This window comes from Nomascus leucogenys, chromosome 25 (genome assembly GCF_006542625.1).
Source record: "Nomascus leucogenys isolate Asia chromosome 25, Asia_NLE_v1, whole genome shotgun sequence".
In the NCBI taxonomy this organism is placed as follows: Eukaryota; Metazoa; Chordata; class Mammalia; order Primates; family Hylobatidae; genus Nomascus; species Nomascus leucogenys.
Window position 1 is genome coordinate 4,508,310 of NC_044405.1, and position 12,747 is coordinate 4,521,056.

The 12,747-nt window shown below is 34.9% G+C and overlaps 1 protein-coding gene across 1 annotated transcript in view; it reads right to left on the bottom strand.

Annotated features, from left to right (window-relative positions):
* Positions 1 to 12,747, bottom strand: part of TMPRSS15 (transmembrane serine protease 15) — a 138,761-nt gene that overhangs the window by 65,445 nt on the left and 60,569 nt on the right. The window contains exons 14-15 of the mRNA XM_030806191.1: positions 3,538 to 3,627; positions 622 to 747 (exon numbers count right to left, since the gene is read on the bottom strand). Coding sequence (XP_030662051.1) covers positions 622 to 747; positions 3,538 to 3,627 — 216 coding nt within the window. The remainder of the gene's footprint in view (positions 1 to 621; positions 748 to 3,537; positions 3,628 to 12,747) is intronic.

Sequence of the window (12,747 nt, forward strand, 5' to 3'; positions counted from 1 at the left end):
GAAGTGATGACTCAAAAATATTGTCCAAAATAGTTGAACTCATGGAGATAGAGAGTAGAATGATAGTTATGAGTGGCTGGAAAGAGTATTGGGAGGGGTGGGGGAGTGAAGATGATCAATGGATACAAAAATATAGTTAGAATAAATAAGATCTAGTATTTGACAGCACAATAGGGTGACCACAGCCAATAATAAGTTACTGCAGATTTAAAAATAACTGAAAGAGTATAACTGAGTTGTAACACAAAGAAAGGAAAAATGCTTGAGGTGATGGATACACTATTCACACTGATGTGATTACTATGCACTGTAGGCCTATATCAAAATATCTCACATATCCCATAAATACATACACCTACTATGTACCCATGAAAATTAAAAATGAATTTAAAAAGTAAAAATAATTAGTCCTGCTTTGTAAAGAATGTTCAAGAAAAATATGTTGTCACTATTTTAAACATACCCTATATTGTAAGCTCCACATAAACTCATGTCGCTTTACTATTGTATTTCCATTTTGCAAGTTGTAAAAGAGTGATTACATTTATTCAGAAACACTCTTTCCACCAGTACAACATCTTGAGCTTTACAACCTTTACAATATTTAGATTGCAGACTTACCTAAGAGCAAGGAATCAGCTTCTTCACCATCTCTTATTTCAACTACATCGTTAATATTTTCTAAGTCAAATTCTTGAAAATGAAGTTGTATATTCTCTCCTTTTTGTGCATTTAAAATCCAAACACCTTAAAAGTAAGAAGTAACATTTAATTTGGAACACACTTGGTGATTTCTCTTAAAAGCTTCTTCACTCTCTTGAGAATTTCAAATAACTTAAAAAAAAAAATCAATTTTTTTTCCACTTCATGAAAATCAGTATTTCACGGTGTTTCTTTTTTCTTTTCATTATTTTTTTTTTGGTGAGAAAATATATTGGTTTCATCAATAATATTTATAGTAACATTTCAATTAAATTTGAAATTATTTAGTATAATTGATATTTTTACAAAATGGAATACTTTAATCAAAGTTTACAAATATTATTTTACCTCTACAATATAACATTTATGAATATCAAAAGATACTAAAATTATAGTTTTATTTATTTAATTTTCCATGATCAAATTTAGAAGAAAATTAGGTAATTAAAATGCAATTTATAGGACAAGTAAGCTTTAATATTTATTTTAAAAGTTTTTACATTTATTTACATTTAGTTCATTAAAAAAAACAAAATAAAACAAGACTACCAGCATCAATAAACACTTCTTGTTTTTATTGATTTCGTAAATAATTCAACCTTCAGATTTTTTTCTAGGCCATTCTTCTCTCATTCTGTATTAGTTTTCTCATTCACTCTTAAGAAATATATTTATATAGTAACAATTTCCAAGTCTTTATTTTCTGCCCTTTTTTGAGATGCAGGCAAATTTATCGACTTATTTACTGTATATGGCTGTACATATTTCAAATCCAACATGTTCTAAAGAAAAAGCAGAATTATCTCTTTTGCAAACTCATTTATCTTATTCTTCCTATCTCAGTGGCACTACTAATCATCCACTCATAGTTCTCTACGCTTGAAACCTCAGCACCTTCCTTGACCTCCTTTCCCCTACCACATCCAATCAATCACCTAAGCCTGTTAATAGTACCTCCAACATCCTTTGAACCCCATTTACTTCTCAACGTCCCTTGCCACCACGACAAGAGTTCAAATCACTATAGTTTCTCATCTCCTAATTGGTGATGCTGATGGTTCTCATCCCTTACCATCTATCTCTGATCTAAAATGCAAGCTCGTTTTTATCACCATTTTCCTGTAAACCATTCAAAGACTCCCCAGTGCTCTCAGAATGAAATTCAAACTTCATAACATGGTGTACAATTCCTTCACACTTCTAATTTTACCCATTACCATTATTTAATTTTTCTTGGAGATTCAAGAAACAGTTGTCTCCTACTTTGGTATGTCAAGGACTCTCCACAGAGTCCTGCCTTTACCCTTATTATAACAGTATTTTGGACGTTCTGTGCCTGACAACATATCTGAGTCACCATCTATACTGTGCTACATTTGTGTCTTCTTTACTTACTTCAGATTAAGGAAATAAAGTATTGAATACACATTTGTCAAATAAATATTTTTAAATTTAATAAATTTCTCCAAATTGTTTCAATGTTCCACTGCTTGTTGGATTTTTCAGATTATCATTTTGTTCAAATGATGTTTAAAAGATGTCTTCAGGCTGGGTGCCGTGACTCAAGCCTGTAATCCTAGCACTTTGGGAGGCCGAGATGGGCGGATCACGAGGTCAGGAGATCGAGACCATCCTGGCTAACACGGTGAAACCCCATCTCTACTAAACATACACAGAAAATTAGCAGGGCGTGGTGGCGGGTGCCTGTAGTCTCAGCTACTCGGGAGGCTGAGGCAGAAGAATGGTGTGAACCCAGGAGGCAGAGCTTGCAGTGAGCCGAGATCGTGCCACTGCACCCCAGCCTGGGCGACAGAGCGAGACTCCGTCTCAAAAAAAAAAAAAAAAAGATGTCTTCAGTGTGAAGCAGAGATAACTCTGTTTCCCCAAACAAGTCAAATTAGATTAGTTGCTGTTTATTTTTCCGGGATGAGGTACTTGTCTACAATATTGACCCTATATGCACCTATGAAAGTGATGCTCTCTTATCTCTTGATCATCTGAAGGAAGAAGGTTGGCTTTTTCTGACGACACATTTTTCCCACCATTGGGGCATTTCTTTCATTGACAGAATTCTCCATTTAGCTTAGTGGTCTTAACAAGGCATGGCCATGGAAAGATGTTTGTTTCCCAGTCCAGACTCCTGAAGTGGAACCTTTGTAGGATGGGCTAGGGAATCTGCATCTCCAACACAATCTTTATGTATCTTTATATGAGTTTCTATATTTAGGAACATTGACCTAGAGGGAGTATTTATGCAGTTTTAGCAAACTATTTTCTCTAGACAAATTTTTTAGTGATCTTTCCTATAATTTTATTTTTTATACTGGAAATAATTACATTATTGTAGCTATCTGCTTTATTGGCTCTAGCGTATATTTGCAAAAAGTATGAATGCTACAAGTGGTTCTTTACTTTTTAATACTTTCCATTGTCTTTGTCCTATGAAATTGCAAACTTGTTAAACACACTATAGACATTATATGCGCAAACAAGGAAAGTGATTTAGAAAGCAGTGTCTGGAGTAACACTGGTTCTCTTACTGTTGTTATTCAACTTCTAAATTTGGAATTATAATGATACCTGCTTCAGGAAGTTCTTGTGGGAAATTAATGAAATAATGTATATTGGGCATTAACACAGTGCCTGGCATGACACAAATGTTATATATATTTAGCAATTATTGCTATTTTTGTTGTTATGTTAAGCAATCTTATAGGTAGACATGATAGGTGTACCCATGTTTGACAAATTTATAATCTACTTTGCTGCATCAAGGGGAGATCTACATTTCATATGGACATTTGTTTCTGACAACCTGGAAAAGAAATGACTCACAGAAAGCCAGATTAGGGTAGCTGTTTGGAAAGTTCATAGAACTGAATGTTGTATTTGGCTCCCACAGTTCAAAAGGTCCTCCACAGTCCGCTGAAAAGGAAAGCAATGGGAAATCATTAGTAACCCAATGTTTATTTCAGAGAGATAATACCACATGCCAGCAAATTTTCAATTACATTTCTTAGAATACAAATTTTGACAAGTAAATTTTAGAGTCATGTAAGGGTAAATGTTGCAGTTTAAGTAAAGGAAAAATACAGTTAAATAGATAAGAACTCTAATGATCAGTGATGTTGAGCTTTTTTTCATGTGATTGTTGGCCGCATGTATGTTACCTTTTGAAAAGTGTCTGTTCTTGTCCTTTGCCACTTTTTTGTGGGGTTGTTTATTCTTTTTCTTGTAAATTTAAGTTCTTTATAGAAGCTGGATATTGGACCTTTGTCAGATGCATAATTTGCAAAAGGTACCATCTGACACCAGTCAGAATGGCTATTATTAAAAAGTCAAAAAATAACAGATATTGGAGAGTTTGTGGGAAAAAAAGGAACACTTATAGACTTTTGGTGGGAATGTAAATTAGTTAAACTATGTGGAAGACAGTGTGGTAATTTCTCAAAGACCTAAAGACAGAAATACCATTTGATCCAGTAATTCCGCTACTGGGTATATACCCAAAGGAATATAAATCATTGTATTATAAAGACACATGCACACGTTTTTTCATTGCAGCGCTATTCAAAGTAGGAAAGACACTGAATCAACCTAAATGCCCATCAATGATAGACTGGATAAAGAAAAGGTGGTACGTATATACTGTGGAATACTATGCATTAATAAACAATAGTAAGATCATGACATTTGCAGGGACATGGATGGAGCTGGAGACCATTATCCTCAGCAAACTAACACAAGAACAGAAAATCAAATTCTGCATGTTCTCACTTATAAGTGAAAGCTCAACGATGAGAACACATGGACACACAGAGGGAAACAACACACACTGGGGCCTTACCGTGGGTGGAGAGTGGTAGGAGGGAGGGGAATCAGGAAAAATCACTTGTGAGTACTAGGCTTAATACTTGGGTGATAAAATAATCTGTACAACCAACCTCCGTGACACGAGTTTACCTGTGTAACGAACCTGCACTTGTTCCCTTGAACTTAAAAGTAAAAAAGAAAATTGGAAAAAAAAAATAGATACAAACTTCTCGAAATTTCTTTAGTATTCTTATGGCCCTTGCGAATCTTCAAGAAAGCATGATAGTGCACAGCACTTCCCTAAAATTATTTGTACAAAGGAACTTTTTTTGTCAAATATCTTTTATAAATAGGTTTCATAAACTAAGGTATAAAATCCCTACTGTAGAAAATGTTTACTTAAAACAAATTCAATATTTACCACTCTCTAACAAGAAAGGCTAGTAAATCATTTAATTCTGCAATTCTTGATTTTCCTTTTTTTCATTTTATTTATTTATTTTTTGGTAGTCTTAAGGTGAAGCTTCACTATTCTGCACATTGACAGTAAGGAAAGGGAGACAAAGTGAAACTTCATTTGCTTAATAAATGCTTAATCAATGCCCAGATCTGGTAGCCTACATTGCTCAGAAGCCAGGTTGAGACGGGTAACTTATTAAGGCAAATTTATTAAAACAATAGAGCACAGATCTTCCAGCTCGGAGTCCGACACTTTAATTAGGTAGATTAACTTTATAAAATTCTTAACATACTTTGTTGTTTCATTTATTAGAAACAAATTCTAAAGTAATGTAAAAAGTCATCAACTATTTTAAACATTCTAATTGTATCTAGTTTTTGTTACCATTATTATGTTTTAAAACAAGACCAAAAGAAGAAAAGTAACCTCATTTGAAGAATGCAGAAAACCGGAATAAATATATTCTTTTCTATTATGAAAGGCATATAATACTGGGATTATTTACCCACAATAAACTAGAAATCAGATTATGGGAGGGATAATTAAGTGTTTCTACATCTATGACAGTGTTGATAGCCATACCCTCTTCCTTAATCTCTCTTTCATATGTCATCTGCCTTATTTATGTAAATCACTTGAAATTCATGTGTATCTTCAAAGTTTATATGTAACACACTGCTTAGATTTGCCTTTCATGATGCGTATGATGGGACAGAGAAGCCAATTACTCCCACTCAGTGTTGGGATCCTTGCCAGCCTGTCCTGTTCTGTAAAGAGACAGGGCATGGTCCTGTTCTCCATGCCTTCCAGGGCCAGGTTTGTCTAGACCAAGATGAACTTATCAAAATAATAAAATGTTTTACCAAATCTTGCAAAGTGTTTCCATGCATGTTATCTCATATGGGGAGAGAACATAGTGTATAAGAGGAGGATTTGTTGGAGCTGCTGGATGAAAATTGGGGCTCTGAGTTAGTTGTCTTGGAGACAACTAGATATATATTAAGGATTTTTTGGATTGTTGTAAAATTAGAGATAATTTAAGAAATGTTCCTTTGCATTACCTGCCATACTTAGTACTGGTTTTCAAGGCAACCTTGTGGATTAGGTAATTACTATTATTATTTCAGTTTTAAATGGAAAATCTGAGAATTACAGATATTCACTTGCTTGTTAATGCCATACACAGCCACCTAGTGTCAAAGTCAAGACCTCATCATGGTTAATCTCAAGCTCATCCCACAGTAATTTACTGTCTTCTATTGGGTTGATTAAACTTTGGATAATTTCCACCATCTGGTTCACACTGCCATAGGCAGGGTTTAAATTGAGTCTCTATAATTGGCACTTGATATGTATATAACACAAAAAGGAGGGCAGTGGATGAAAGCACTGACAAGTAAGGTCAAGGATGGGTAAACCTAGAAGGAAGACGAGATTGTACATGGGGTGCTGAGGAAGGCATGTGAACCAAAGAAAGGACAACAACGAAGAATAAGGGAAGTTCTCAACAGGAAATCATGATTAATTTACAAAGATTTCAGACGAAGGGTCTACCACAATCCTATAACCTCTACATACACACGGCACATTTAATTTCAATAATTCTACATTGCTATGAAACACTTCTTTTAATCCTTAATGAGACCAGTGAAGGAGGGAATGTGTAACTAACTGCAGGGACAGATATTACACTCAGATACAAGACTGGGAAAAATTAACTTCCTATTTCACAAATTTAGCAGTGGCCAATACTGGGTTTTTAAAAAAATGTTTTTGTATTTTTGTTTTTTACCATTATTCTTATTTTATCCTTAAGTAACAGGAAAAATGTAAAACCTTATATTCCTGATACAGTAAATAGCTGATATTTGGAAAATGCATTGGATTTTGACATAATTGAACATTTAGTGTGCTGTACTTAAAGATGAGTAGGTAGGATGTTAACGAGCACATAACAAGAACTCAAACGTTGTCAAGTGTAATAGTTAAGCCTGTCAAGGCAGGCAGTCTACTGAGGATTTCTCCACTAAACACAAGTCTTGGAAAATGCATCCCTTTAAAATACTTAAGTACTTTTTGAAATGCATTTAAATTATAATTTATTATCAAATAACTGACCAATAAGACATCTCTGATCCCTGGCATGATAAAATAGAACAGTTACTCTCTGCATATAAATGACTGTAAAGAATTGGCCGGGCGCGGTGGCTCACGCTTGTAATCCCAGCACTTTGGGAGGCCAAGGCGGGCGGATCACGAGGTCAGGAGATCGAGACCATGGCGAAACCCCGTCTCTACTAAAAATACAAAAAAAAAAAAAAAATTAGCCGGGTGTGGTGGTGGGCGCCTGTAGTCCCAGCTACTCTGACAGGCTGAGGCAGGAGAATGGCGTGAACCTTGGAGGCGGAGCTTGCAGTGAGCCGAGATTGCGCCACTGCACTCCAGCCTGGGTGACAGAGCAAGACTCCGTCACAAAAAAAAAAAAAAAAAAAAAAAAAAAAGAATTGGTAAAACACTTTAAGTCATTCTAAATATGATGACAGAATTTATTTTAATGGTGATGTTGTTCTAGCGGAGATGTGGCATGTGCTTCTAATAGAGAAACAAAAGATTCATGAAATGTAATTCCAGATACCACAGTCATGCTGTGCCATTAGGTAAAACATCCGCAGCCAGGGAATGAGAGTAAAATAGCCTGTCTAGTATAGGGAATTACATTCATTTATAGTGTTAAATTCCTTCTTTTTTTTTTTTTTTTTTTCTGGGAGCTCTTCTCTCAAACACTTGTGTTCTGATTAATTTCTTAATATGCCAACAGGGATTTTCACTGCATATACTATGTAAATAACATGCAGTATTTGGCAAAGTGGTTGCCAAGGATAGATATTTTCCTTGATGCATGTCATTTTTACTCCATGCTTAAGCTTCTGATGTCCATGAAATGTGTGTTAATGCAGAGGTGTTTACTGAGGGGTGGAAAGGAGAAGAGCCTAGCTTTCATCCACAATAAGAGGGTTTTAATTAAAGATATTTATGGCAAAACAAGAAATGAGAATATGGGAAAAATAGGTTTTTGATTGATACTTTATGTGATAGAATTAATAGATGTAGCGTGAGAAATAATACCTCCTATTGATTGATATTTGTATATATAAATAGTGGCTAATTTTCAAAATTGGCTATTGTTTTTCATCATTATTGTAATAGATACACAAATCTTTTGGTATTACAAATAGCATTTTAAACGTTTAGGTTGTAATTTAAAGTAAAATGTTCCATAAAATTTTGTGTTCATTTTATCAAAATTTATATTTTCATTAACAAGTTATAGTGATCATTCCTGATATAAATATTTTTATTAAATGTGTAACAATAAAGTTCAGATTTTTATTCTCTGTACTCTAGATTTGGTTATTAATAAAAATCCAGACAATGAGAGCTCAAAAACGTAGGCTATTAGTTTGTTTTGTTTTGTCTTGTTTTGAGATTGAGTCTTACTCTCTTGCCCAGACTGGAGAGCTGTGGCTATTCACAAGCATGATCGTAGTGCACCCGAGCCTTGAACTCCTGGCTTCAAAGCATTATCCTGCCTCAGGCTTCTGAGTAGCTTGGACACAGGTATGTGCCACTGTGCCTGGCTCAGGCTATTAGTTTCAGAGGTAAAATAATTACAACAAAATAAAACAGCCCAAAACACACTGATACAAGTAAGCAAGCAGTTCTGCTGAATGTGGCCATCAATTTCAAGAGCGGTAGAGAGGTAGACAGGTACTGACTGATTCATATCTACATGAAGAACTAAAGTAAGATTATTTAGCTCTAAGTATTAGGTCACATCTACAAAACTTTCCAAATTAACTTTTTTTTTTTTCTTTTCCCCAGAGAGACAGGGTTTCACCATGTTGGCGAGGCTGGTCTTGAATTCCTGGCCTCAAGTGACCTGCCCCCTCAGCCTCCCAAAGTGCTGGGATTACAGGTGTGAGGTACTGCACCCGGCCATGCCAAATTACCTTTAATTTACATTTGGAAGTAGAAAATGGCTTTAAAAATGGCGAAATAAAGAAAAACTGTGGAAATAAAGAAAAACTGTGGAAATAAAGAAAAACTGTGGAAATAATGAAAAACTGTGGAAATAAAGAGTGAATATTGAAATATCTAATACTATAGCTAGGTGTTTTGTTTTCGTTTTTGTTTTTAATTAGTTTTAAAAGCCCCAGAAATAAGCCAGGGGACTGAAATGTGGATTTTGTTTTGTATACACCTATTTCTATTCAGTAGGTATCTTGTCATGAATCATCAAAATTGTTTTAAATTGGCATGATCATCACGTAATGGAATGTTTACTCTCTTAAAGTGTACTCAGTGCAATCCCCACATTTAAATTCATTTGTACCAACGTCACAGAGCAACAATTGTAGAATTGATGCAGCAGAAAGTTATTAAAGTCATGAAATGGAATAATCTCTGTGGTTATGAAAGCCGAACTTACATTTCCTCAAACTAGGCACAATGTGGGTTGCTAGGAAAGAGGGAGGAAACTGAGCTTTATTACTCAGTCACTGATCTGGGATTGTTTTCTTCTTTAAGTGCTCTATACGAAGCCAAAGAAAGGCTGTTAGCCAGTCAGCCATGGTTTCCTTTTATTACTGCTTAAACAAGTCATTGATCTGGAACCAAAAAAGCTCTGCTCAAATAAGAATTTCACTGAACCAATTGCAAATGGCATTAGAATGAAATTGTTCAGAATACATTTGATGGTAATTAACGTTTTCTGCTGTGAAAAATATTGTCTTGAAGTGAACCATTTGGAAACTGGAACAAATAGACTCCGGGCAGATTCTAAAGTTTATATTTTCAAATCAGATGGGTTATTCTTTCATTATAATTTCCTTATTGTTAAAATAGACAGGGACACCAAGCTTGACATAAAGGTGTTATCTTTTTCTCTTTTTGATTGGAATATAAATATGAAGACTATAAGGGTCTTATAGATACATTTTTAACTTAAGAAACCATATTTAAAATTTTGTTTCTATGTATGATATGATGTAAAAAAGTTACTTCAAATTTTCTATTTTAGGTAGTGATGAGATGTTGCTACATTTTAAATATCAGGTCAAAGAAACTGTTACTTCCTCCTAGAAAATTTTTCTTCTTTATTATTTATGAACAAATAGGGGAACAAACTAGCAGAAAGAATTATCAAGAAAATCTATCATGTTAAATGATTGAAATATCAAAATAGCAAAATGTTGATGATATTTGGTATCTGTAGGAATAATTAATATTTATCAAGCAAGCCATGATTTTAATGATGCTGAATGTTGTTCTTGCAAAAAGACTGTTCCATATAATAAATAGGTTGGGTGTGGACCACCTACACAAAATGAAGCGAGACAATTATTTTCAAACAATGCCACAAATCCAAAATTACTGCATTTATGTGGGTATTTTTTCCTACATCCATCCCTACCATCATTTCCAAACTTTAGTTTTGGTACCAAAATTTTGTTTAACAAAAGTTTCATGTCACCAAAATAAGAGTATCTCCAAAATAGAGAGAGACAGAGACAGACAGAGAGAGAGAGATAGAGAGAGAGGCTTAGTCCATCTCTAATAGTATTTACTGATCACCAATTATTGTGATGTTAGGAATCAATCATACACTGGTAAAGCAAAGGTAAATTTGACCTAGTTTGCTGTGAAGGAACTCACTTCTTGTCACAATTTTATGACCAATATTATTCCATGAGAACGTATGGTACTTTCCTGCTTTTGCATCAGTTTTACGAGTATCATTCCGTCTTTTATCTGCACGCTTCCTTAAAGCCTTCTTCTGCTCACATTTTTTTTTTCTCCAAAGTCCTCCATCACTTACTTCTCTCATGTATTACTTTTAGGGGCACATAATTATACATTGCTTTAAATATTTATTTATATATTTTTTCATGTATTAATGGTTATTGCTACATCTTACATTTCATCTGCAGTGTTTAGCAGATGGCAGATATTTATACAATTTGAATGAATGATTAAATATTGAGTAATTTATATATATCTCATAAAAGCATCTAAACATGTTAATACACAAGATAGTAAAAGCAAACTAATCTTTTGGTGGAATGTGAGTGCTCATTCAATACGGTGGCATGGGATAAATATGACAATATGACTACTGTCTTCAACCTAATGGTAGCTCGTTTGTTACATGTTCTCAAATACCCATAATTAATCTTTAGAGCCTTTTCATTGTTAAAGCCATTCATCTGAAAAGTCTGCTTTTTTTCCTTGAAGATTGGAAGCAGAAAAATATATAGTTTTGGAAGCAAACCAAATTTGGATAGGCTCTCCAAACTGATTTGCTGATATAAATTTGGTAAAAGTATTAAGTGTGCTTGGAAGGAAATGAGAAATGGAAAAAGTACTGTGTTTGTGGGATCAGATCCATGCAGAACAAAACACACATGAGGTTTAACCCAAGGAAAGCCGTAGAGCTAAGTCAGCTTCCAAACACCACAATCTGAAGAAAAAAGCATTGATTTTTTGCATATAAACAACAGTGTAGTGAAAAAATCCCTATAGAAAGTCAGTGGCTGTTTGCAATTATTTATTATCATAGGCATTTTTCTTTTTCTTTATTTTTCTGTCAAACCCCTGATCTGAAAGTATTATGAAGTGATTGTCTTCTTTGACATGGATAATATGAATGGTAATGGGTTTTGTTCTGAAATGTCATACTTCCAATTTGACTTAAGAGCACAAGTAGACACAAGCTTGATTTGGTTCTTTTGAGTTAAAAGATCCTATAGGACATTGTGAATCTTGGTCACTTCTCAGCAGTAACACATGAGTGGCTTCATGAAAGGAACATATTCCAAAGCCTTACAAACGTATTGTGATAGTTAATATTGAATGCCAACTTGATTGGACTGAAGGATGCAAAGTATTGTTCCTGGGTGTGTCTATGAGCGTGTTGCCAAAGAAGATTAACATCTGAGTCAGTGGACTGGGAAAGGCAGACCCGCTCTTAGTCTGGGTGGGCACAATCTAATCAGCTGCCAGCACAGCTAGAATAAAAGCAGGCAGAAGAACGTGGAAGGATTAGACTGGTTGAATTTTCCAGCCTTCATCTTTCCCCCATGCTGGATGCTTCGTGCCCTCAAACATCGGACTCCAAGTTCCTCAGCTTTCAGGCTCTTGGACCTACACCAGTGGTTGCCAGAGGCTCTCAGGCCTTTGGCCACAGACTGAAGGCTGCACAATCAGCTTCCCTACTTTTGACGTTGGGGGACTTGGACTGGCTTTTTTGCTCCTCAGCTTGCAGATGGCCAATTATGAAATTTCACCTTGGGATCATGTGAGTCAATACTCCTTAAAAACTCCATTTCATATATACATCTATCCTATGAGTTCTGTCCCTCTAGAGAACGCTGACTAATACAGGCACTATTTAGGACAAAAAGATTTTAGGTGATCTAGGTCTGTATGTTCAAAGTCCAGGCTTGATTAGTCACTGTTATTAAATTATTTTAAAATAGACACAGGAGGTTTCAGACTTAACTAAACTCTTAAAATTACTCCTTAAGAAGGCCACAAAAACCTCAAGGCTCCCTCCCCAAAGACTACGGACCATGCCACGTGGCCAGTACAACATTTGTTTGTATTCCAGTGAAAACAAAATGGAAACCAGCTCCCTTTACTACTTTCAAATATAAAAAGATACTAAAATGATTATTACTATGCTCGATAACGAAGAGTGATTTTCGTTGTAG